General features: G+C 44.8%; 1 protein-coding gene across 1 annotated transcript in view; it reads right to left on the bottom strand.

The window, feature by feature from the left end:
• rsu1 (Ras suppressor protein 1) overlaps nucleotides 1–20,087 on the bottom strand; it is a 34,569-nt gene extending 14,482 nt beyond the window's left edge. The window contains exons 1-8 of the mRNA XM_029626647.2: nucleotides 19,783–20,087; nucleotides 19,484–19,595; nucleotides 18,872–18,922; nucleotides 12,901–13,021; nucleotides 9,500–9,618; nucleotides 8,197–8,279; nucleotides 6,149–6,263; nucleotides 3,864–3,996 (exon numbers count right to left, since the gene is read on the bottom strand). Coding sequence (XP_029482507.1) covers nucleotides 3,864–3,996; nucleotides 6,149–6,263; nucleotides 8,197–8,279; nucleotides 9,500–9,618; nucleotides 12,901–13,021; nucleotides 18,872–18,922; nucleotides 19,484–19,592 — 731 coding nt within the window. The 5' untranslated portion in view covers nucleotides 19,593–19,595; nucleotides 19,783–20,087. The remainder of the gene's footprint in view (nucleotides 1–3,863; nucleotides 3,997–6,148; nucleotides 6,264–8,196; nucleotides 8,280–9,499; nucleotides 9,619–12,900; nucleotides 13,022–18,871; nucleotides 18,923–19,483; nucleotides 19,596–19,782) is intronic.
• Between the last annotated feature and the right edge of the window lie 5,797 nt (nucleotides 20,088–25,884).

Genomic DNA, 25,884 nt, shown 5'->3' with positions numbered 1-25,884 from the left:
GACGGCATTGGTGTGTATCAAACCTGTCGTTGGTCAGTGGCCAGCGCCACATTAGCATACGCCTATCAAAACACAGAGGGAAACGTTCAAGAAAACGCACACTTTGGAAACGGAACGCTAAAATAAGTGTACTATTTTGGATTGACAGAAACTGCTGTTGGTTTGATTGCAACAAAAGGTGTAACTATGAGCGTCACAGTGCCTAGATGCATATTGTATGCTTGCAGAATCTACTACAGTTCAACAGTAGAGTGGGATGCCATAGCTTTGGATAAACCCAGACAGACATGTCCTTGCACCAGGTCACAGAGGCACATATTCACACACACACACACACACACACACAGGAAGATAAGTTCCAGTGTGTGGGTCGAGTCTCTCTGAAGATGTAGGATCAGCTGGATATGAAAGTTTTCAACAGAGGGATTTGTTCTGCGTCCGCCTCCCAATGACGGCCTACTAAACCCTCCCTAACCCAGGTGACACTGGCCCAATTTTTCGCCGCCTCAACCTAGACTGTATCTCTGGTCTTCTAGTTTAGTATTTTTTTTTTCTTCATTTAACTAGGCAAGTCAGTTAAGAACAAATTCTTATTTTACAATGACGGCATACCCCGGCCAAACCCTCCCCTAACCCAGGCGACGCTGGCCCAGTTTTGCACCGCCCTATGGGACTCGCGATCACGACCGGTTGTGATACAGCCCGGGATCGAACCAGGGTCCGTAGTGACCCCTCTAGCACTGAGATGCAGTGCCTTACGCTTCGAACACACCGCCAGAGTCCTTGCGCAAAATAGCACACAGCATCATCTGAATATGTACGCAACAATAGTTCATCATTCACCTGCTGCCATTTCTGCCAAACTGTCTACACAGTTTGACACATGAATTCAATAAACCCAACGTATGCACCACACAGAACGCAACGCTGGCAAACGCAACGCTGCAAGGCAAACGCAAGGCAAACGCAACGCTGCAAGGCAAACGCAACGCTGCAAGGCAAACGCAACGCTGCAAGGCAAACGCAACGCTGCAAGGCAAACGCTGCAAGGCAAACGCAACGCTGCAAGGCAAACGCTGCAAGGCAAACGCAACGCTGCAAGGCAAACGCTGCAAGGCAAACGCAACGCTGCAAGGCAAACGCTGCAAGGCAAACGCAACGCTGCAAGGCAAACGCTGCAAGGCAAACGCAACGCTGCAAGGCAAACGCTGCAAGGCAAACGCAACGCTGCAAGGCAAACGCTGCAAGGCAAACGCTGCAAGGCAAACGCTGCAAGGCAAACGCTGCAAGGCAAACGCTGCAAGGCAAACGCTGCAAGGCAAACGCTGCAAGGCAAACGCTGCAAGGCAAACGCAACGCTGCAAGGCAAACGCAACGCTGCAAGGCAAACGCAACGCTGCAAGGCAAACGCAACGCTGCAAGGCAAACGCAACGCTGCAAGGCAAACGCTGCAAGGCAAACGCAACGCTGCAAGGCAAACGCTGCAAGGCAAACGCAACGCTGCAAGGCAAACGCTGCAAGGCAAACGCAACGCTGCAAGGCAAACGCTGCAACGCTGCAAGGCAAACGCTGCAAGGCAAACGCAACGCTGCAAGGCAAACGCTGCAAGGCAAACGCTGCAAGGCAAACGCTGCAAGGCAAACGCAACGCTGCAAGGCAAACCCTGCAAGGCAAACGCAACGCTGCAAGGCAAACGCTGCAAGGCAAACGCAACGCTGCAAGGCAAACGCTGCAAGGCAAACGCAACACTGCAAGGCAAACGCAACGCTGCAAGGCAAACACTGCAAGGCAAACGCAACGCTGCAAGGCAAACGCTGCAAGGCAAACGCAACGCTGCAAGGCAAACGCAACGCTGCAAGGCAAACGCTGCAAGGCAAACGCAACAAACGCAACGCTGCAAGGCAAACGCTGCAAGGCAAACGCAACAAACGCAACGCTGCAAGGCAAACGCTGCAAGGCAAACGCAACAAACGCAACGCTGCAAGGCAAACGCAACGCTGCAAGGCAAACGCAACAAACGCAACGCTGCAAGGCAAACGCAACACAAACGCAACGCTGCAAGGCAAACGCAACACTGCAAGGCAGTGTTTCATTGGAAATTAATGCAATTCTGGTGTCCCGAAATGTAATGACGCTGTTGATGTGATCGAAGCGTTAGACCGCTGCGCCACTCGGGAGCCACTCGGGAGTCCAGAAGTTAGGTACAGTACATAGAGCAATGGACAAGGCTAGTTCAACTGTGCCATCTAAGAACATACCTGGTACAGTACAAACCAAAACTATGGGTTTCAAATGCATAGATAATGTTTAAGTGGTGCGTAAATAGCTTTGGAATGGGCCGATACTGTACTACAATACCAGTCCCCAGTCACAGACAGACAAAATGAATGCCTCAAGCCCGTCATAGTAATTGATCTGATTCTGGGTTAATAGAACCAACTACAGACATTAACTAGAATGACCTGACTGGGTTGTTCCAGAAACAAAGACTCCAAAATAAAACTGCCCTCTATAAGAGGACTAAAATTAGCCTCACCATCCACACACAGGAAATCTTTAAAAGTCTCCGCTCTTTTAAACACAAAAACATATTACAAGAGAGAGCGAAACACAGAGAGAGAAAGAGAGAGAAATAGAGAGTGTGTGTGTGCGCACAAGGCTTTAGAGTAAAGATGGGCTCAGCAGTGAACAGACAGTAGAGGTAACTCAAAGCAGACATCGACAGCTCCAGGGCTTGTCAGACAGGGCTGTGCTGTTGTTGGGAGTGTTATTTCATGCTGTTAGCTCTGCTCTCTGGGTAGCTCCCACCAAACTAACTCCCTATTGCTGCCCTATACTTATCTAGAACTGAGTTAACTTGCTAACTAGCAAAGAATATCAACAAATGTGCACACTTGCAGCACTGATCTGAAAGGCAGATTCACTTGTGGGCGATTGAAAGACCTCTCGTGGACTACACACGCCAATAGAATCTGGCTCTGCCTGCAACAAAATCACACACTCAATCTTGCAAAGTTAGATTTGTTTTGGTTTGTTGCATTGAAAAGGGGCTGATATGTTGATTCGATCACAGAAAAAAGACGTTGATCTGTATTGTGCAAATTAATGGGGCGAACTCAGTGAAGCTCAATCTCCTCTTGCGTCTCTGCGTGGGCTGGCGTTTCTTCTGTTTGCCAGTCCTGGAGGAGGTGCGTGGTTTAGAGAGAACATTGCCTCCCACCAATGGCCAAGTCTTACAGGTCTGTATCACCTTCCTCCTCCAGCTCTCCATCCTTGTGTCTGGGGCTGGCACTGAGGGAGTCTGGGACGTAGACAGCTGGTGCCGGGGTCAGAGCCTAGAGACATCCGCCATTATGCAGGAAGTGACATCATACGCTTCTTTATTTATCCCCCTTTTACACCTGCCATTGGGATGGAAATCCATAGAGCCCTGAGCAGGAGGACAACGCAACAGAAACCGAAAGCTACTGTACACCATCTGTAGAGGAACGGACAAACTCCCTCAGGTCTATAAGAGTGAGTGGGTCTCGGCTGGAGGATTGCCTTGAAGTGGCAGTCCAGTAGCTCAATGGACAGAACGAGAAAAGAGGGAAGGAGAGGACAGAGGATCCTCGCTCTGTCCCTAATGAGAAGTAAAGGTTTGAGGGCCCAGGAGAGAGCAGGGCGAGGGTCCAACACCACCATGATACAGCCACAAGACCAGCAGGATAGGGAGACACACAGACAGTCACACGAATTAAAGTCCTTAACACACACACACACGTCCCATTCTCTCCTCTTAGAGCCCTCTCCCTCAGTAGGTCGGAGTCAGTGAGTCCACTACTGCTGTAGGTGTAGGGGTGTTTGTAGATTAGACTACTTACTACTTGTAGGTCTCGGAACGGACGTATTCAAACACATGGGAGACTCCCAGCTGGAACTGGTCTGCAATGGGGGTCACCCAAGGGTTATTCTCAGCCTTGAACACCTGCTTAGGCCCAGTCAGATCCAGGTTACCTGAAGAGAGAGAGAAGGGATGAACAGAGAGATTAGGAGATTGAGTGATATAGAAAAGAGTGTCAGAGAGGAAAGGAGGGAGGGAGAAGAGGTCAACGGGTGGAGAGATGAAGGTGTGGGGAGAAGAGGAGCGAGGAAAGAGGGAGAGAAAGGGCAAAAGAGTGAACAACGTTCTGACAACATTGTGGCGCGGGCGACGGGTCACGGTGCTAATGTGGTCGATGGTAGCACCTCAGAGACCAATTAACACACATCTGACTAGCCCAGCACCGAGAGAGCTGTCTGGGCCTAAAACCTAAAACCCCTAGGTCCCCCAACCCCAATGTTACGCCTGGTCAGAGCAAGCCAACACCAGCAGCCCCATGCTAACTAGTTAGTTAGGGTTGTTCAGCTGTTCATCTATAATTGTACAGAATCTACAGTTTCACTGCTCTTCTTAATCAACTCCTTGCTTTCAGCTTTGTCTGGAATTTCTTTTAGTGAGAACGAACTAGGGTTGAATTCAGAGACTGAATGATTTGATGGTTTTACAGTATGGTTAAACTGTAATAATGTCTGAAATACACTTTTTAAAATTTATATTACATACACTTGAAACCTCATCGCCCTTATTTATCCTCTTTTCCTTCCCACCGCTCAATCATCCCTCTCCCCTAGTTACAGGATTAGGTCGGTGTTAGTCCCTCTTCTCTCCAGTGTGGTCTCCACAGCTACAATGCCGATCTTCTATCCCCAAACCTGCACTTCCCCTGTGCACTTGGCTGCTCCTTGTTAGAGGGGCCACTCCCTCTTCATCTCTTTCTCCCCTCATCCCCCTCTTTTCCTCTGCTCCATCTCTGGAGCACCCCGTCCCTCAGTCGCTCCCTCCGCCTGTCTGTCCCTCCATCTCTGGAGTACCCCGTCCCTCAGTCGCTCCCTCCGCCTGTCTGTCCCTCCATCTCTGGAGCACCCCGTCCCTCAGTCGCTCCCTCCGCCTGTCCGTCCATCTCTGCCATCTCTGGTCCGCACCCCGTCCCTCAGTCGCTCCCTCCGCCTGTCCGTCCCTCCATCTCTGGAGCACCCCGTCCCTCAGTCGCTCCCTCCGCCTGTCCGTCCCTCCATCTCTGGAGCACCCCGTCCCTCAGTCGCTCCCTCCGCCTGTCCGTCCCTCCATCTCTGGAGCACCCCGTCCCTCAGTCGCTCCCTCCGCCTGTCTGTCCCTCCATCTCTGGAGCACCCCGTCCCTCAGTCGCTCCCTCCGCCTGTCTGTCCCTCCATCTCTGGAGCACCCCGTCCCTCAGTCGCTCCCTCCGCCTGTCTGTCCCTCCATCTCTGGAGCACCCCGTCCCTCAGTCGCTCCCTCCGCCTGTCCGTCCCTCCATCTCTGGAGCACCCCGTCCCTCAGTCGCTCCCTCCGCCTGTCCGTCCCTCCATCTCTGGAGCACCCCGTCCCTCAGTCGCTCCCTCCGCCTGTCTGTCCCTCCATCTCTGGAGCACCCCGTCCCTCAGTCGCTCCCTCCGCCTGTCCGTCCCTCCATCTCTCTAACATTCTCTCCCGCCACATCATTTCCCTCCCGCTTTCCCTCCCCCATTCTCTCTTTTGGCTGGTGGTGTAGCTGTGGCCCTAACAAGGCCAGAGCAGTGAGACACTGGGATTAGGGAGCCGTGACAGGGAGATTCTAATCAGCTCTACACACATAGTGAGAGAAACAGGAGACCATCTCTCCCTCCCTCTCTTCTTCCTCCTCTCTCTTCTGCTTTAGGTCTTGGCTGAAGACATCCCCTTTTTTGTTTTTTACCAACTGATGAAAATATTTCCTTTGTATTGTACTGGAAGGTGTTTCAGTTTCGTAAACTGAGCTGGGTTGAGCTGCAGAACCTCCAGTGGCGAGGGTCCACACATTGTACTCTACAGGCTGTCAGAGAGAGGGTCGACCCCTGGTGACCTCTGTGGGGGTTCATGGGTTTGTGGATCTGTGAAGCATGCCATCTGGGGCATGCACATGCGCGCGCACGCGCACACACGCACACGCACACACAGTGGGATGGTGAGGGCAGTGGGGCGATGCTGGGAGAGGCCAGCCAACCAGAGGAGCAGTCAACGACACCTGCGCCCACATACAGTGACTGTGTGTGTCTGTGTGCAATAGTGTGTTCGTGTGGTCAGTCTTACCCAGTTCAGGGGGCAGCACAGTGAGCCTGTTGCCCTGAATGTGGAGCTCTTTGAGCTGGGCCAGGTCTCCTATCTCTTTAGGCAGAGAGATGAGGTCATTATCCCTCAGACTCAGCTATGGAGAGGAGGATAGGGGGTGAGAAGGGGGGGTAATGAGAGAGACGTAGAGGGAGAGATGAAGGACGAGAGAGAAAGACAAAGATTTATACATTCTGAATAAAATAAAATCACATTTTATTGGTCACACGCACGTGTTTAGCAGATGTTATTGTGGGTGTAGCGAAATGTTCCTAGCTCCGACAGCGCAGCAATATCTAACAAGTAATACTTAACCAATTACACAACATATACCCAGTACACATAAATCTAAGTAAAGGAATTAAGAATATATAAATATGTGGACGAGCAATGTCAGAGCAGCATAGGCTAAGATACAGTAGAATAGTGTAGAATACAGTATATACATATGAGAAGAGTAATGCAAGATTGGTCCCAGCTTTGATGCACCTGTACTGACCTCGTCTTCTGGATGAGGTCAATGTATATAAAACATTAAATATGTACTGTTTGCACAGCAGACATTCATCCCCATCCAGTTGAAGTCAGAAGTTTACATACACCTTACCAAATACATTTAAACTCAGTTTTTCACAATTCCTGACATTTAATCATAGTAAATATTGTTGTCTTAAGCCATTTTGCCACAACTTTGATTGATTGGGGTCATTGTCCATTTGGAAGACCCCTTTGCAACCAAGCTTTATCTTCCTGACTGACATCTTGAGATGTTGCTTCAATATATCCACAAATTTCCCTACCTCATGATGCCATCTATTTTGTGAAGTGCACCAGTCCCTCCTGCAGCAAAGCACCCCCACAACATGGTGCTGCCTTCCCCGTGCTTCATGGTTGGGATGGTGTTCTTCAGCTTGCAAGCCTCCCCCTTTTTCCTCCAAACATAACAATGGTCATTACGGCCAAACAGTTCTATTTTTGTTTCATCAGACCAGAGGACATTTCTCCAAAAAGTACGATCTTTGTCCCCATGTGGAGTTGCCAAATGTAGTCTGGCTTTTTTATACTGGTTTTGGAGCAGTGGCTTCTTCCTTGCTGAGCGGCCTTTCAGGTTGTGTCGATATAGGACTTGTTTCACTGTGGATGTAGATACTTTTATACCCGTTTCCTCCAGCATTTTCACAAGGTCCTTTACTGTTGCTCTGGGATTGATTTGCACTTTTCGCACCAAACTATGTTCATCTCTAGGAGATAGAACGAGTCTCCTTCCTGAGCGATATGACGGCTGCGTGGTCCCATGGTGTTTATACTTGCGTGCTATTGTTTGCACAGATGAACGTGGTACCTTCAGGCGTTTGGAAATTGCTCCCAAGGATGAACCAGGCTTGTGAAGATCTACAATATTTTTTCTGAGGTCTTGGCTGACTTCTTTTGATTTTCCCATGATGTCAAGCAAAGAGGCACTGAGTTTGAAGATAGGCCTTGAAATACATCCACAGGTACACCTCTGACTCAAATGATGTCAATTAGCCTAAAGCCATGACATAATTTTATGGAATTTTCCAAGCGGTTTAAAAGGTACATTCAACTTAGTGTATGTAAACTTATGACCCACTAGAATTGTGATACAGTGAATTATAAGTGAAATACTCTGTCTGTAAACAATTGTTGGAAAAATGACTTGCACAAAGTAGATGTCCTAACCGACTTGTCAAAACTATAGGTTGTTCACAAGAAATGTGTGGAGTGGTTGAAAAAAAACGAGATACACTTAGGTTGGAGTCAATATATGTAAACCTCCGACTTCAACTGTATACTAAACAATGATTTCCCATCTACAATCAGAATAAAAAATCTTGAGACATCACAATAGGAGAGACACATGCCATTTGAAGTCCTTATTGTGGGGAACTGTCACTCCTGTATTAAGGCAGTTCTAGGTGACGGAGAATACAAGGAACCAACCAAGCAATACGAAGGAGAGAAAGGAGACCACTGATATTCAGAGGGAGATATTTAGATAAATGACTCACAATCTGCAGCTTGCCCAGCTTGCCGATGTCTGGAGGAAGCATCTCAAAGTCGTTGTCACTGAGATAGAGTGCACGCAGGGTAGCTGCAATTTACACAGGAGTTGGTTAGTGTGTGTGTGTGCACTGGACTTTCAGTCCTAACCAGGCCGAAGCGTGATCAATAAGACCAGTCACGGCTGATTAATAACCGTTTGCAAGCTCTGGGCAGCTGACACACACATGGGTCAAACATAGATTTACTGCTGCTTGTCTTGTCGGGAGGGGGGGGGGGGGGGGGGTCTATATAAACAAACACACATACTGACACACTGGAAGACAGCAGCTAACACTGCCTCTCATTCTCTCTCACACATACACACAGAGACACATATACACACACAGAGACACCCACACAGAGACACCCACAGAGACACCCACACAGAGACACACACCCCCACACCCAGAGACACACACACAAACAGAGAGACAGACTAGACCAAAAGGGTAATCTTCAGATTCACTGACACTATTCTTCCATCAGGGATTTGGGGAGACATCCAGACAGACAGGCATACTTCCTGGTATGTCACTCTAAGGGAAACAGTTCCTTTGGAGCAAAGTAAAATACCAAAAATAGCCACATTACAGGCTTCTAATAGCAATAATGAAAGTGCATATCCTCCTTCTTGTATCTCTGATTAAAGACAATCATATGCACCTCATTCATTAATCAGTGGCTGTTTAATTTGGGCAGGGAATTAGTAGCGATCTGTGTGTGTGTGTGTGTGTGTCTGGGCATCGTAGCCTCCTCCAGCTTTGATAGATGGAGTGGGGAGGAGAGGAGGTAGTGTGCGAGGCGGGGGAGGGGGGGGGAGAATAAGATTAAAATGGCGCCGATTGCTGTGTGAATAGTGCTTTCATTATGTCATCATCAGTATTAAAATAACAGGCCATTAGTAGAGCTAGCACAGCAGCCTCAGAGAGAGAAACAGTCAGAGATGGGGAGACCAACTCTCTCTCTCCCACTTTAGGTCTTGGTTGAAGACATCCCCTTTTCAGTTGTTTTTAAATTTTTAATCAGAGGGCACGTCAATTACCAGAACAGGGTGATGGATGGAATGGAGGAGTTGATTGGAAAGATGAGCCCCATGATGATGATGTGCTTGACTCAGTAATAAGAATGGTGGTCTGCCCAGCGTGTGGTGCCAGGAGAAATATTTCAGTCGCACTTGAGTACATGTGTGTGTTTCTTCACAGGTTTCTGTGGACGTCTGTGCGTGCGATGCAGTGTGTGTGTGAGAGAGAGAGAGAGAGAGTGACTCACTGAGGTAGAAGAAGTTGCCGGGCAGTGAGCTCTCGTTCAGGTTGTTGTAGGTCAGGTCCAGCACCTCCAGAGCAGGCAGGGACCCGAAGCCTCGGGGCAGAGCACTCATCCTGTTCATACTGCACGCATAATGACAGATAGAAAACAACGAGCTAAATCAACTCACAGCTTTACAACGGCATTTCCTGAGGTAGTCCTCGACTGAAGAAAAATCAGTGTCACCCTCAGCACAAGAGGACATTTCCACTTGGTCTAATGGTGAAGACATCGGTTTCCTGAGCCTGTGACATTATTTCTACAGTAAATCCAATGTACAGTGAACGCAGTCTCATTCTTTTTTCATACTAGCTGGCGTTCACCTTGGGAGAAATAACTCATTCTTCAATTGTATTGTGTAATCTCACATTCTGCATGCAAGGTCACATATAGTCCTTCTGTTAGGCATATTCTTATATATAGTGGCAGAACTGTTTAAGGATTCTATAGAATGAGCTCAGGAAGAAGGAGAGGATCAAGGTGTCACTGGGCCTAGCCGGAGATCAGGTCCTGATTGAGCCCAACCATTTAAGCCTCAGTCTATACATCTCCAGGTATTACATTATCAATATCCACACACACCACAAGAGGCTAGGCCGTCTCAAAGACACAGGGAACACAGTGGAGCGCCTTGCTTTCAGGGCGGATTTGAAAAGCAAAAACAAATTGATCCTGCGACGCCAGGATATGTTTGCAAGGCAATTACAGGTTGGGAGGCAGAGATTGTTTTGACAAATGAGATCAGGTTGGTAGGTACACACAAATTCGCCTGCACACACACACACAAACACATCAGACACACACAGTACAGAGTACACACACCGCGCTGAAAGGGACAGTGGGTCTTGAATACGTCTGCGAGGCTTATGTTTCCTAGATTATGGTTGGGAGACGGTGCAGCTGACAGCCAATCCATAAGAGACGCAGAATGTCAGAGCGGTGGAGGAGATTGTAAAAACTTTGGTAATCCCGCGTGACATTGAGACCAATCCCTTATCGCCAGCCCCCATCTTTCAGTGGCGAGGGGGGCCCACAAAAGTATTTGGGGTTAAAACTGTAACGGGCAAACTGTTAATTCCACACATTTGGGCTGTGACTGAACTGGAGTAGAACATAGGAAGATAAAAGAGAAAACTCTCAAGTAGGACTTGTAGATTTTTTACCTGGTCAAAAGCACAAGTCACTTGTCCCAAAATACATTTTAAAATTTTTAAAAGAAGACCTATAACACTATTCTGACATAATTTTAAGATGCAAGGAACCACTCTACAAAATAAAATGCATTAACATTTTTTTTACCAGAGAATCAGACAGGAATATAAATCAAATCAAATCAAATCAAATTTATTTATATAGCCCTTCGTACATCAGCTGATATCTCAAAGTGCTGTACAGAAACCCAGCCTAAAACCCCAAACAGCAAACAATGCAGGTGTAAAAGCACGGGGTTAAATATAGGCTACACAGCCTATTGGCATCTTTGCATATTCAAGCCTCTGAATACAACAGTCCCTTTAAGGCTCTCATGGAGGATGGTTGGCCACCCTGGGTAGCTTTTCAAATATTTCAACATTCCAATTACTTTTGTATATGTCTACGGTTCAAAACAGTGTCTGGAAAGTTCTGGAACGACAGTTCCAAAATTCATACAACCACTGCACATTAAAAAAAAGAAGCTGATGCAACAGATCAGACCGTTTAGCTTAAAAATGTTGATAGTTTTATTTCTTCATATTATAAAGCTCAACAATGCACACATGGCTGTAGGCTATTTGCGAACGTTCCAAAATGCAATTAGCAGAAAAACACTTCTCAAACGCGCACCCACGCACAAGCGGTTTCACGTGACAGATGAAAATATCCATTTGAAATGAAGAAAAGGAAAATGTAAAAAGATGCATCAACTAGCGTGATGGATTACTGACTAGGACAATGCCTTTGGCTGCTGGACAATAAAATAACGTCGATTTGAAAACCTACAGAACAACAATTCCCTCAACATTTCTATGCTCATAATTTAGCTACTTTGAAACAAGGCATGCTTCGTAAAATGACATAAAACATGCAGGTTTTAAAACAATTAAGTTTCCGGTGGAATAGTTTTGAAATGCTGACCGCCTCCGCTCGGGTTCAAGGTGGGTGAGGTGCGGGGCGCAACAGGCACGGACCTTCACTCGACCATTACATCTGAACGAACGGTGCCTCCAGTACGTCGACAGAATCAAGCCTTTAGACGTTCACGTGAATTATCCTCCATTGTATTTGGCCAAACGTGACTGGCGTTTAGCCGATATCTGTGGAATTAAAAAGTCTCATGTTTGGACATGAGGCTGTAGCCAATGTGCTTATCACCTACACTTTGTAGAATTTGTATATATGTACATGAAAAATGTATTTGAATGTTATTCCAAAGTTGGCCTGTGATCTGAGTAATTGTTTGATATTGTGATTTGTGTGAAAAAACAAGTCTTTACTTGTCCATTTTGACAACATAAAATTTATATTCTTCTTGTCCAACTAATTTTTGTAATTGTCCCAGACAAAAGGAAAAGCGTTAATGCCGAGTACTGGACGAGAGGATGAGAGTAGGAAACAGGTTGTGTTCCGCCTTTAAGTGCTCACAGAGGACAGAAATACACGATATGAAGTTGTCTCTGAGCCTCTCAATGTTGTCTTGGCAAATAGCTAATTATACACCGTGCCTCACGCACACCAGTCTTAGGTTTAGCCTTGTCCCTTTGTGCTGTGCATCATTTGACCGGAGAACTGAAATGGTTTGGGATTCGTCGTCTTTGGCAGACTGGTATAGGTAAGGAACATAGCTTGCTGTCTTCTATAGTCCTTCAATCTAATCAAATCAAACCTATTGCAAGCTGGTAAATTCTGCCAGTCTTTATTGTGGCATTACATAGATCGACTGATCACCATATGAAGAGATGGCATACGCTCGTATTCTTACACTGATTAGCCAGATGTGTGATCTACATTTTTCTAGGATAAATGTGTGCATACTGGTTGATAATGGTTTATTCCACTATGTGAATGTGAAGTGATGGGTAAAGCGTTAAGGGCAAATTACAGGGGTGAAGTGATTTGTGTCACAAACGGAGATGAGAAAATAACAGGATCCCTGCCCTGACAACAGCAATTCAGTTGAGCGCAGAGATACAGCCATGTCCTGAGGGGAAGAGAGAGACCCGCAAATAAACAAGTGTTCAAATGAACAGTTTCCCTCTTTCTCTCACCTGTCTGACAATGTAGGCTTTGTGAGCTTGGAATGAGGATGAAGGAGTGGCATAGCTGAAGAGCCACAGTCGCACACACACAAGACAGAAAATATTTAAAAAATACATTCGGTGGCCTACCCAAGGTTGAGGTGTTTGAGCTTCTGCAGGCTGCTGATCTGAGTGGGCAGCTCTTCTATCTGGTTGTTAAACACATTGAGAACTTCCAGGTTCTTCAAGTCAGCCACGTTGGCAGGAATGGCTGAGAGAGAGAGAGAGAGAGACAAAACATGGAATAAAAATACAGACCACCAGTATTTCTTCCTCCCAGCCTTATTGAACATTGCATACTCTTTCATCACTTTAAAACGCAACCATGGAGTCAAACTACGACCAGCTGAAGAACCACTATAGTCAGGCTGATGGTACAGCGTCTTAACGAGCCAATTATCATCCTGTATGTCTTTGATGGCTCATTTAGCTGCTCTATGGCCAGGGCAATCAGGGCAGAGGTTTGACATTTTAATGATGGGGCCATTTCTTTTGTTCCCTACACCTCCCCCTATTTTCCCCTCTCAACCTTATCCTCCCGCTCCTCACCCTTTCCTCCCCTCCACGAGTCAATTTTTGAGAGGTGGACAGAGATCGATAGGGAGATAATGAGATGATGCCTCTATCCGATTAGAGGCCTGATCAATGGAGGCGTTGGTTAAGAAGGGATGGGGGGGGGGTACACAAACAGAACAGGTGGACCTGACAGGAATGTCCCTGGGGAGATCAGGGTGACTGAACGTGTCCCTGCCATACCGTTTCCATATCACAGGGACAACATGTCACAAAGGCTAGTCTTTGAGGGGATTGCTTTTCAGTGATGAGACATAATTGTTATAGCTACATACCACAATATTATTTAGGACGATATTTTATCAATACTTGGATTTTTTTGTTGTTGTTGCTAGGTACCATTAGCTAGCACTAGTCGGCTGTACTTGCGCCAAAACTCCTGTATTGTTCATCCTCTTTTTAAATAGTGAGCCAATATGTTTGTTTTCAGCACTTATTTCCATGACTGATCAAAACTAATTTTCTCATGCTCTCTCTTCACTCTCTGCAGCAGTCATATAGTGAGCAATATGATTGGAAGATCAAATCACAATATTGATTCCCGTAAATATAGACTTGTGACAATCATATGAGTCGCAATACTTATCGTATCGGCACCTAAGTATCGTGACAATATTGTATTGTTAGGTCCCTGGTAATTCCCCGCCCTAGTGCTTGTGTGTGTGTGTAATCTCTGTAGTCTGTAACTAAAGCTTAGTAGCATGTGGAATTAAAAGTATACCAGGGAGAGAGACTTTGTCAACCAAGTCACAACCGGCCCAGTCTGAATCCATGTCCAAGTCACAACCGGTCCAGTCTGAATCCAAGTCACAACCGGTCCAGTCTGAATCCATGTCACAACCGGTCCAGTCTGAATCCAAGTCACAACCGGTCCAGTCTGAATCCAAGTCACAACCGGTCCAGTCTGAATCCAAGTCCAAGTCACAACCGGTCCAGTCTGAATCCAAGTCCATGTCACAACTGGTCCAGTCTGAATCCATGTCACAACCGGTCCAGTCTGAATCCATGTCCATGTCACAACTGGTCCAGTCTGAATCCATGTCACAACCGGTCCAGTCTGAATCCATGTCCATGTCACAACCGGTCCAGTCTGAATCCAAGTCCATGTCACAACCGGTCCAGTCTGAATCCATATCATCACTGATTGATTTAGAGTGGAGTCCCGAGCTGTGAAAAAATCGTGACTCGATTCCGATCCCTGGACTTTTAGAGTCCATTTCTCTCCATCTATCCCAGTGGTTTACCCCGCACCACAAAATCAATTCCATTCAGGCTCAGTCTCAATAGATCTGTGAATGTCCACTGAATCAATGCAGAGTGAACATAGGGTCACAGAGTACTGGACCTGGCCACGCAGATCTAGGCCTACGCCTCAATCAATACAACACTCCAGTGATCTCTTTACACACTATTCATTTACTACACCTGCCCTGTATTCATGCGAGTAAAGTTAAACTCTTAGACATGCTGAAGACGATACGATTTCATACTACAGATAACACTTTTTTGCTTAATTGTGTTTAATTGCTAGTCTCAATGGAGATAAATGAGGGAGAGAGAGCAAGCGAGAGAGAGAATAGTGTGTGTGCGTATGATATTAAGTGTGTGGTATTAAGTGGGTGATATTAAGTGTGTGGTATTAAGTGGGTGCCCTCTTGAGTGTGTGTGAGAGGAGGCGGCTGGGTTCAGGTTGGTGCAGCCTGCATGGGGACCCTGTGACACTCGGGAGTTGTTAATGATCAGATAGATAGATTGATGGTAATAGGGGAGAGACGTGTTCGGGAAACGGTCCCAACCTTTGGCTAAGCAGCAACAGCCATCTCATTTCCCCTCTTTCTCCCGCTCCCCCCTCCCTAAGCCTCTCTCTCCCTTCCTACACCGCTCACTCTCCCTCCCATAGGCTAAGTAAGCACCCTGCTCACCCAGATCACCCTTCTCGTCACCTTCCTCTTCCTCCTCTCTAATGAAAGACTTTCCAAATGTCACTGTAATATCTGAGTACCTTGAAAAGTTCAAAAAGACGGCACGCTATCTTTTATATCTGGGAGCGCTTTAAAGCAGGCAGGACAAGATCAGAGCCACGGAGGGGAGAGAGGGGAAAAACCCATTCGAGGTACGGCAAGACGAAGAGTAAAGCCATAAACCACAGCTCCATATTCACAATACAGTGATTTGCTGTGTAAAAACTAAATAAATACAGCTAAGAACATTATTGCCAACAGACGGATCAGATGGTCGCACCTGAAACACCTGCAGGTAAATGGTTATGGATGATAATGGTAATTAGCTATTCCAAAAACAAGTCTCTGATCTTCCGCTATAAATAGCATGGAGAGAGAAATGTATAATGGATGTAATCTCAATGTGTGACATCTTAAAATGGGGATTAGGGTGAGGAACAGAACAGGAAACTCAAGATACCAGCAGTATGAGATAAACAATGTGCAAACATGATGCAGGTAGTTAGGTGTGAACTTGGAGCTGGTGTCTGGAGTAGTGACTGAAGATGCCAAGAGAGATCTTGCGATTTTTTTGTTGTTCATTTGTTTCAAGTGTATCCCTAGTGGGCTTGTCCGAAAATTAACTACAGACTCTTGTACAGATGATACACAAGTTAACAGAGAGACATGATTCTCTGCCTCATTCTTTGTGATTACATTGCTATGTTACCTGGTTTTATGTCATATTAATGCAATAACAGCGTAATAATGTAATAAACATATTAGCAACTTAAATTATGTTCTTCTTTAAATTACTCATAACACACATGAACCCTAGGCTTTGAGATCCCAAATAAAAATCCTCAAGTAAATGCATACTTTGTCAAACACCCTCAGCTAAAACACAGAGAAGTGAACTGACTTTCGTTATTCAAGCTGACTACAAAGGCCTTGGTCTCCAATGCTCATCTCGGAAAGTGAGCCTTTTAAGGTAAGTACTACAGCACAAGTGTGCACTCTAGTGGTAATAAGCACAATTTCACACCCTTGCGTTGCCATTCATAGCTGTGTATGTATGTAATTTTGTAAAAATAACTCTTTCAATAATATACACTGTGGCAAGGTTATTAGGTACGCCCATTTAGTACCAGATCGAAACCCTCCAGAACAGCCCAAATTCTTCAGGGCATGGAAACGCTGATCAATTGGTATCAAGGGACCTAACGTGTGCCAGGAAAACATCCCCCACACCATTACACCACCAGCTTGTACCTTTGACACCAGGCAGGATGGGGTCATGGACTAATGCTGCTTACGCCAAACCCTGACTCTGCCATCAGCATGACGCAACCATGATTCGTCGGACCAGGCAATGTTTTTCCACTCCTCAATTGTCCAGTGTTGGTGATCGCGTGCCCACTGGAGCCACTTCTTGTTGTTAGCTGGTAGGAGCGGAACCCGGTGTGGTCGTCTGCTGTAATAGCTCATCCGTGACAAGGACTGACGAGATGTGCGTTCTGAGATGCCGTTCTGCGCCGTTATCTGCCCGTTTGTGGGCCCGCCTGTTAGCTGGTACGATTCTTGCCATTCTCCTTCCACCTCTCATCAACAAGCTGTTTTCGCCCATAGGACTGCCACTGACTGAATGTTTTATTGTTTGTCGCACCATTCTCTGTAAACCCTAGACACTGTCGTGTATGAAAAGTCGGCCGTTTCTGAGATACTGGAACCAGCGCACCTGGCACTGGCGAACATACCATGCTCAAAGTCACTAAATTTGCACATTCTAACATTCAATTGAACAGTAACTGAATGCCTTGATGCCTGTCCATTTGCTTTATATAGCAAGCCACGGACACGTGACTCACTGCCTGTAGCAGCAAACCATTTTCGTGAACTGGGTGGTGCACCTAATAAACTGTCCACTGGACCTACGTGTATAGTGTGTACAATACATTAGGAACTAATATCTAATATTAAGTTGCACTGCATTTTCCCCTCAGAACAGCCTCAATTTGTCACGGCATTGACTCTACAAGGTGCTGAAAGTGTGCCACAGGGATGCTGGCCCATGTTGACTCCAATGCTTCCTACAGTCGTGGCAATGGATGTCCTTTGGTGGTGGACCATTCTTGATACACACAGAAAACTGTTCAGAGGGAAAAACCTCAGCAGCATTGCAGTTCTTGACACACTAACCGGTGCGCCTGGCACCTACTACCATACCCCGTTCAAAGGCACTTAAATATTTTGTCTTGCCCATTCACCCTCTGAATGACACACATACACAATCCATGTCTCAATTGTCTCAAGGTTTAAAAATCTTTCTTTAACCGGTCTCCACCCCTTCATCTACAGTGATTGAGGTGGATTTAAGAAGTGACATCAATAAGGGATCAAATATTTCACCTGGTCAGTCTATGCCATGGAAAGAGCAGGTGTTCCTAATGTTTTGTACACTCAGAGTATTTCCAAATCGGACAGAAACTAGGGTTGAGACAAATGTTCCCTCTATGCGGCCCACCTGCGTAGCCACGCACCTCCTCCAGGACTGGCAAACAGAAGAAACGTCAGGCCGCACAGAGATGCAAGAGAAGATTGAGCTTCACGGAGTTCGCCCCATTAGTTTGCACAATACAGATCAACGTCTTTTTTCTGTGATCGAATCAACATTATATCAGCCCCTTTTCAATGCAACAAAACCAAAACAAATCTAACTTTGCAAGATTGAGTGTGTGATTTTGTTGTAAGCAGAGCCAGAGTGCAACGGAGAAGGACTCTATTGGCGTGTGTAGTCCACGAGAGGTCTTTCAATCACCCACAAGTGAATGCTCTTTTCAGATCAGAGCCGCGCGTCACTGAACACAAAATGTGTAGGCTACATTTCAAGAGCACTTTGAAAAGCCAGTCAGGTAAAAAGCTTATGTCTTAATTAAAGGGCCAGTGTTGTATTTTGAGACAGATTTGAATATGCAAATAAACCAAGAGGCAGAGGGGTAGCCTACATTGACTAATTCTCTGTATGGTAATAATAATACATTTTACTTTGTAGTGGTTTCTTGCATCATACAACACAATGCATTTTACAGTCACCTAATTGGCCCATGGTGTTACAGACCAAGTAAGCAATCATTAATGATTGTCATAATGTAAAAACGTCTCATGCAATGTAGTCCTGCATTGAACACCACATATAGGCTACTGTAGGCTATATCATAGAAATAAAAAGCTATTTCCATGTGAAACTGTTCTGGGAGTCGCTCCATTGGTTTTGTTGGTTGGCCTACGTTGTCCTCAAATAGCCAAAATAGCCTATTGGCTACTGTCAAACTGTAAGAGTACAGATTCAGTGTAAGTTGCACAAAATTCTCTCAAAGTTCAAGTTTCCACTCAATAGACCCAAAATTTGCTCAGTGCCCCAAACAATGGGAGGGAACATTGGTTGAGACATCTGTCTGTCAAAGTGGAGAATACTGAAGGGACATGATTGGGTCTAAGTCTGCTTGCTTCACAGCGGAATAAACAACAGATAAACAGTCAGAACTTACTTGTGAGCTTGTTGTGACTCAGAACCAGCTGGGTAATGTTGGACAGTGTGACTGCAAAGTAAAAACACAAAGGATATGTCATACATGAACCAGCATTATCTGAGGAATTACTTACTACAACTGTACTTACAGGAATAACAGACCTGATTAGATCAAGTAAAAAAAGACACTGCCATGTAAAGTGTGACCGAAAATGAACTCCCTGTTCAATTATATAAGAGTCGATCTGACCAATCCTATAATAAAAATATACTGTTTTGCCTTCAGATGCATAAGGCATGCAGCAGTTTGTAGGCTACACCATTTATAATTATTATTAATTTGACCAAATCCAAACATCAACCAAGTAACAGATCACATAAAAGTGTGATCACAAAGGCACTGCTTTGCTTCCTATCTATATGCTACATCAACCAATAGGAATTCAGGGCTAGACAAACGTTTCCCAACTCCGGTCCTCGCTTATCCCCAATGTTTCCCAACTCTGGTCCTCGAGTACCCCCAGACAAGTCCACCTGATTCTACTTGTCAAATAATCAGCAAGCCATATTCAAGTGTTTTTTTTATAGAGAAGATAATGGCATTAAACAGCAACGGTAGGCCCCTACTCACATAACCCTGGAATGTCCAGCATATTTGATACACCCCTGTCGCACATATCGACCTCGGGTATATTCTTCTCCCGGCTCTCCTCTACGATTTTCTTCAAAGACTTGGACATTTTCTACAACGTAACCAGGGGAAAGTCAAGGAGTTAGTTGAGTTGCTACTTTTTCCAGGTTGAATGAGCAGGATATGCTACTTTCTATGAACATGAACAAGAAAGTTAGATTGACGGCAGATAATATGGAATAGGCTAGCGTAAGTAAAATAAGTTAGAAAACCGTCCGTTGTATGTCTGAAATGGTTACCTTTCGATTGGTATTAATTCCGTGAACAATTATTGTGTTAAAAGGAGAGATATTTCCAATTTACTTCCTAGACTAAGCGTCTGAACACACCCAACCGGAAGTTGATGTGCGATGATCTGTAAAATGTTCTGCATGCCATAAAAGGGCACTTCCTACAACCCAAACGTCTCCCAAAAATTCTACGAGCATAGTTCCCTTTTCCATCCAATCGTTTTCCACAATCCCAGATAAAAAAAGAGAACGTTAACAAGGATATCCAATTGGATCCACGGTTATATCCTAACTGAATGCTCTGTTGTCCTTATTCAGCCAATCGGATAGAAGGATGGTGCAACATAAATATGCTCCGCAGTGAAACAATGTAGCGAACAAACGCAAAATTCTTATACAGTATCTTCTACAGTGTAGACTGTATCCGACGCATCATTGACTGTATCGGATAGCCTACATTGTAAAAATTACGTGAACGCTCGCATAGACATTTGATTAAGCAATAATCAACATGTTACTGATATGAACAGGGATAGGGTTAAACTAAATTGTGATAATCTGTGATAATGAACAGTTTATAATCAGTGTGTGTGTGTGTGTATATATATATATGTTAATTGGACTGTTAACTCCTCAACCAAATAAATAAAATACGACTTCCTTTATTTTATTTTTTATTTTTTATTTCTGAATTATTATATTGCTATTATTATAAAAAACTACAGGTTATTGTAAAACAATATATGGAACAAATCTGTTTAATCTATTTGTGTATTTCCCAATTTATAAATACTTATTCTATGTTCATTGCTGTGCAGTAGGGTTCCCGCTAGTTGCCACAGACACCAAGTCAAAATTCGCTGTCATAAAAATGTATGAAAACAACAATTAGCTATGGTCTTAATTTAAGGTCAGGGTTCGGCATGAGGTTAGCAGTGTGGTTAAGGTTAGGGTTAAAGTTAGGGTTAGGTTTAAAATCAGATTTTAACTTTGACTTTCTGGCTGTGGTCACTAGTGACAACCCATATGTAGGCTATCTATTGGATCGAGGGTTAAACAACAGTCAATTTAATCATTCATTAATAAATCATTTTTGAAAACAACCAAAACTGGGCATAACGGTGAACAAAGAATGCTTCTTTCCTTCAAATAACTTTTCTCTTTCTTCACATGATGATAAACAGAATTTAAGAATACATCACACAATAGTAGTAGAATTCCTGTGCAGGTGCCAGTCAGTAAAGTCTGTCTCCTAGCCCACTATAGTAGTAATACCTTCCTAACATTACCTTGCGTGGGAGACACATTCTCTGGCCTGGCTCCTAGTGTCCTGGCTCAGACACGGCACCATAACACAATACACTGCAACCTGAGCTTTCTCCCCGTCCTCCTTCTGCTCTTCCTCCAGCGTAGAACACCCTGACAGGCGTAAACAGGAGGAGGTAAACCTAGAGGGCTCCCCTGGCTGAGTGCTACTTTCTTCTTGCTTGGCTGTGTTGGGTTGACGAGCCTCCATACAACACTCCCTGAGTCGTGTTTCTCTCTCTCACTCCTTCCCACCCTTTCTCTTTCTTCCTTTCACTCTTTCCCTCTCATTTTCTGTGCCCTTGTTCTTCAGGGTAGGCTGGGGCTGGTGATTTCTATATCAAAACAGAGGCCTCTATATATAGACTGATTATATTTGGCGGATGGTGAGTGGCAACAGATGCTTGCAGCACAGATGAACTTTGCCTTCACTGTGTGCCGGGGAGAAACCTGGGATTCAGGGCCACTCTCTGTTTGCACTGTAAAATATTTAACTTTACTAAATTCACATCCAAAAAAGGAGAGAGAAAAAAACATGAGATGAAAGAAGGTTGTGCTTGTGTGTGCGCATAAGCGAGACAACGATATTAGCTATTGGGAGGCACAGGGGACAGGGCTGTGAGTGCTGGGTGTCTATGGGTCCTTCTAGGGAGAATGAAGTCATGCATGTAGTACCAGTCAAAAGTTTGGACATACCTATGCAATCAAGGATTTTTCTTTATTTTTACTATTTTCTACATTGTAGAATAATAGTGAAGACATCATCACATCTACGAAATAACACATATGGAATCATTTAGTAACCAAAAAGTGTTAAACAAATACAGAGTAGCCACCCTTTGCCTTGATGACAGCTTTGCACACTCTTGGCATTCTCTCAACCAGTTTCATGAGGTAGTCACCTGGAATGCATTTCAGTGAACAGGTGTATTTTGTTAAAAGTTCATTTGTGAGGCCCTCCCGGGTGGTGCAGTGGTTAAGGGCGCTGTACTGCAACACCAGGTGTACCACCAGAGACTCTGGGTTCGTGCCCAGGCTCTGTCATAACCGGTCGCGACCGGGAGGTCCGTGGGGCGACGCACCATTGGCCTAGCGTCGTCCGGGTTAGGGAGGGCTTGGCCGGTTGGGATATCCTTGTCTCATCGTGCACCAGCGACTCCTGTGGCGGGCCGGGCGCAGTGCGCGCTAACCAAGGTTGCCAGGTGCACGGTGTTTCCTCCGACACATTGGTGGGGCTGGCTTCCGGGTTGGATGCGCGCTGTGTCCAACCCGGCTTAGTTGGGTTGTGTATCGAAGGACGCATGACTTTCAACCTTCGTCTCTCCCGAGCCCGTACGGGAGTTGTAGCGATGAGACAAGATAGTAGCTACTAAAAACAATTGGATACCACAAAATTGGGGTAAACATTTTTAAAAAGAATTAATTTGTGGAATTTCTTTCCTTCTTAATGCGTTTGAGCCAATCAGTTGTGTTGTGACAAGGTAGGGGTGGTATGCAGAAGATTGCCCTATTTGGTAAAAGACCAAGTCTATTTTATGGCAAGAACTGCTCAAATACATTTCAAGAACTTTAAAAGTTTCTTCAAGTGCAGTTGCAAAAACCATCAAGCTCGAAAATGTAATTGCCTAGTTAAATTAAGGTTAAATAAAAAATAAAATATATTAAAAACTGGCTCTCATGAGGACCGTCACAGGAAAGGAAGACCCAGAGTTACCTCTGCTGCAGAGGATAAGTTCATTAGATTTACCAGCCTCAGAAATTGCAGACCAAATAAATGCTTCACAGAGTTCAAGTAACAGACAAATCTCAACATCAACTGTTCAGATGAGACTGTGTGAATCAGGCCTTCATGGTCAAAGTGCTGCAAAGAAACCACCACTGAAGGACACCAATAAGAAGAACAGACTAGCTTGGCCCAAGAAACGCTAGCAATGGACATTAGACCGGTGGAAATCTGTCCTTTGGTCTGATGAGTCCAAATTGGAGATTTTTGGTTCCAACTGCCGTGTCTTCATGAGACGCAGAGTAGGTGAACGGATGATCTCTGCATGTGTGTTTCCCACCATGAAGCATGGAGGAGGAAATGTGATGGTACGGGAGTGCTTTGTGGTGACACTGTCAGTGATTTCTTTAGAATTCTAGGCAACTTAACCAGCATGGCTACCACAGCATTCTGCAGTGATACACCATCCCATCTGGTTTGCTGCTTAGCTGGGAGACAACGATATTAGCTTCAGGGTAGGCTGGGGCTGGTGATTTTTACAGCAAAACAGCAAAACATAGGCCTCTATATATATAGACTGATTATATCGTTTGATTTGCAACAGGACAATGACCCAACACAAAAAAGGAAGTAGTTGGTTATTGTTAGCTAGCTACTGTTTGACAATCTCTAACGTAATCATCTTCCATCATTTGGTATTCTGTCTTTCACAGCCCTTATGGTGGGATCATCTGTAAATGTAACTTTCCTTTATATTTTTTGAATAGTTTAATGTCGTTGTTTAGCATTTTATATAACTCACAGCTGAAGACATTAACATTTTCTATTCATCCAATGTCTGCCAAGTTTTTTAGATCAGGACGACGCTGGGCCAATTGTGCGCCGTCCTTTGGGACTCCAGCCACGGGCGGTTCTGGCACAGCCAGAAATGAACCCGGGTCTGTAGTAACACCTTTAGCACTGCGATGCAGTGCCTTAGACTGCTGCGCCACTCTTATGTGACCTCTGTTAGCAGATTATTGGTAATGGCACAAGTTATAATTGGTTGTCTCTTGTTCTTGTCTTTATTTTCTGAAAGGTTACATGGTAGAGAAATGTGACTCCAACAAAAAAGACAATCTGAAGACAGTTAAATCAAAGCTGAATGAAGACTAGGCTTCAAATGGATTAAAAGTGTTGTAATTAAGGAATTTAATCAATGTAATCAATGTTAATTAATTTAATAAAACTAAAAATGCAATTAAGTTTGTATAAGATTATTTCATGTTTGATGAACATGGGGGAATTGTTTAGGAATGTGGAGGTTTTAAGTAGTGGATACAAATATATTTGAGTAGGAAATATGTAGTGTTCACCAGTGTTCATACAGTGCCTTTGGGAAAGTATTCAGACCCCTTGACTTTTTCCGCATTTTGTTACGTTACAGCCTTATTCTAAAATTGATTAAATTGTTTTAATACCCCATAATGACAAATAAGTTATTTCTGTTTTTAATACATTTGCGAATATATATATTTTTTAAAACTTTTTTCGCTTTGTCATTATGGGATATTGCGTGTAGATTGCTGAGGATTTTTGTTTAATTGAATCAATTTTAGAATAAGGCTGTAACATAACAAAATGTGGAAAAAGTCAAGAGGTCTGAATACTTTCCGAAGGCACTGTATGTCCCAATCTATCACTTATTACTACTTAAATTACTATATACACCCCTATTGGTTTATTACACATCTCAATACCAAGTAGTAAAACCAGTAGGCTGTACTTTAAAGTACTATTTAAGTGGTTGTCGGTTATCTGTAATTTGCTGTACATTTTTTGACTACTTTTATTTCACTACATTCCTACATTCCTTAAGAAAATATTGTACTTTTTACTCCATACATTTTCTTTGACACCCAAAAGTACTCGTTACATTTTGAATGCTTAGCAGGACGGGAAAATAGTCAAATTCAAGCACTTATCAACTGAACATCCTTGGTCCTCCCTACTACCTCTAATTTGGCGGACTCACTAAACAGACATGCTTCGTTTGTAAATGATGTGTCACGATCGTCAAAATAACATTTGGATCAAGGCGCAGCGGGATATGGGTTCCACATCTTTTTATTTGTGAAACGCAAAAAAAAATAAAAAAAATAAAGAGCAAACGACATGTGAAGCTATGGAGTGCTCACAGGCAACTACACATAAACAAGATCCCACAAAAACCCAGTGGGGAAATGGCTGCCTAAAGATGATCCCCAATCAGAGACAATGCTAAACAGCTGCCTCTGATTGGGAACCATACCAGCCAACATAGAAATAAAACAACCTAGATTACCTACGCTAGTCACACCCCGACCTAACCAAAACAGTACCCCCCCCCCCCAAAGGTGCGGACTATGGCCGCAAAACCTGACTCTATAGGGGAGGGTCCGGGTGGGCATCTAGTGTTGGTGGCGGCTCTGGTGCAGGACGAAGAATCTGCTCATCCCGCGGATCCAGCATCGGTGGCGGCTCTGGTGCGGGACTTTGCCCCCGCCCAGACCACGGGGTCCGGTCATGGAGCTTGACTGGACACCATGCCTGGACTGGGCACCGGCGCAAAGGGAGGCTCCTGCCATGGAGCAGGACTGGACGTCGTGCCTGGACTGGACATCGGCGCAGAGGAAGGCTCCTGCCCTGGGGACAGGGGCTGGGATTAAACATAAAAATACATTTAAAAATAACATAGAAATATAGGACAAAACACACATCACGACAAGGGAGACAACACAACACTATGTAAAGAGAGACCTAAGACAACAACATAACAAGGCAGCAACACATGATAACACATAATGGTAGCAACACAACATGACAACAACATGGTAGCAACATTACTGGGTACAGACAACAGCACAAAGGGCAAGAAGGTAGAGACAACAATACATCACATAAAGCAGCCACATCTGTCAGTGAGAGTGTCCATGATTGAGTCTTTGAATGAAGAGATTTGGATTTGATATGGAGCGGGAGGATGAGGGTCAAGGATCTGAATGGTCTGTAGTGGAAAGACATAGAAAGAGAGATCATGAAAGCAGTGGAGCGTCTATTAAAGA

This window comes from Oncorhynchus nerka, linkage group LG22 (genome assembly GCF_034236695.1).
Source record: "Oncorhynchus nerka isolate Pitt River linkage group LG22, Oner_Uvic_2.0, whole genome shotgun sequence".
NCBI classification, from domain to species: domain Eukaryota; kingdom Metazoa; phylum Chordata; class Actinopteri; order Salmoniformes; family Salmonidae; genus Oncorhynchus; species Oncorhynchus nerka.
This window is presented reverse-complemented; position numbering and strand designations above follow the sequence as displayed.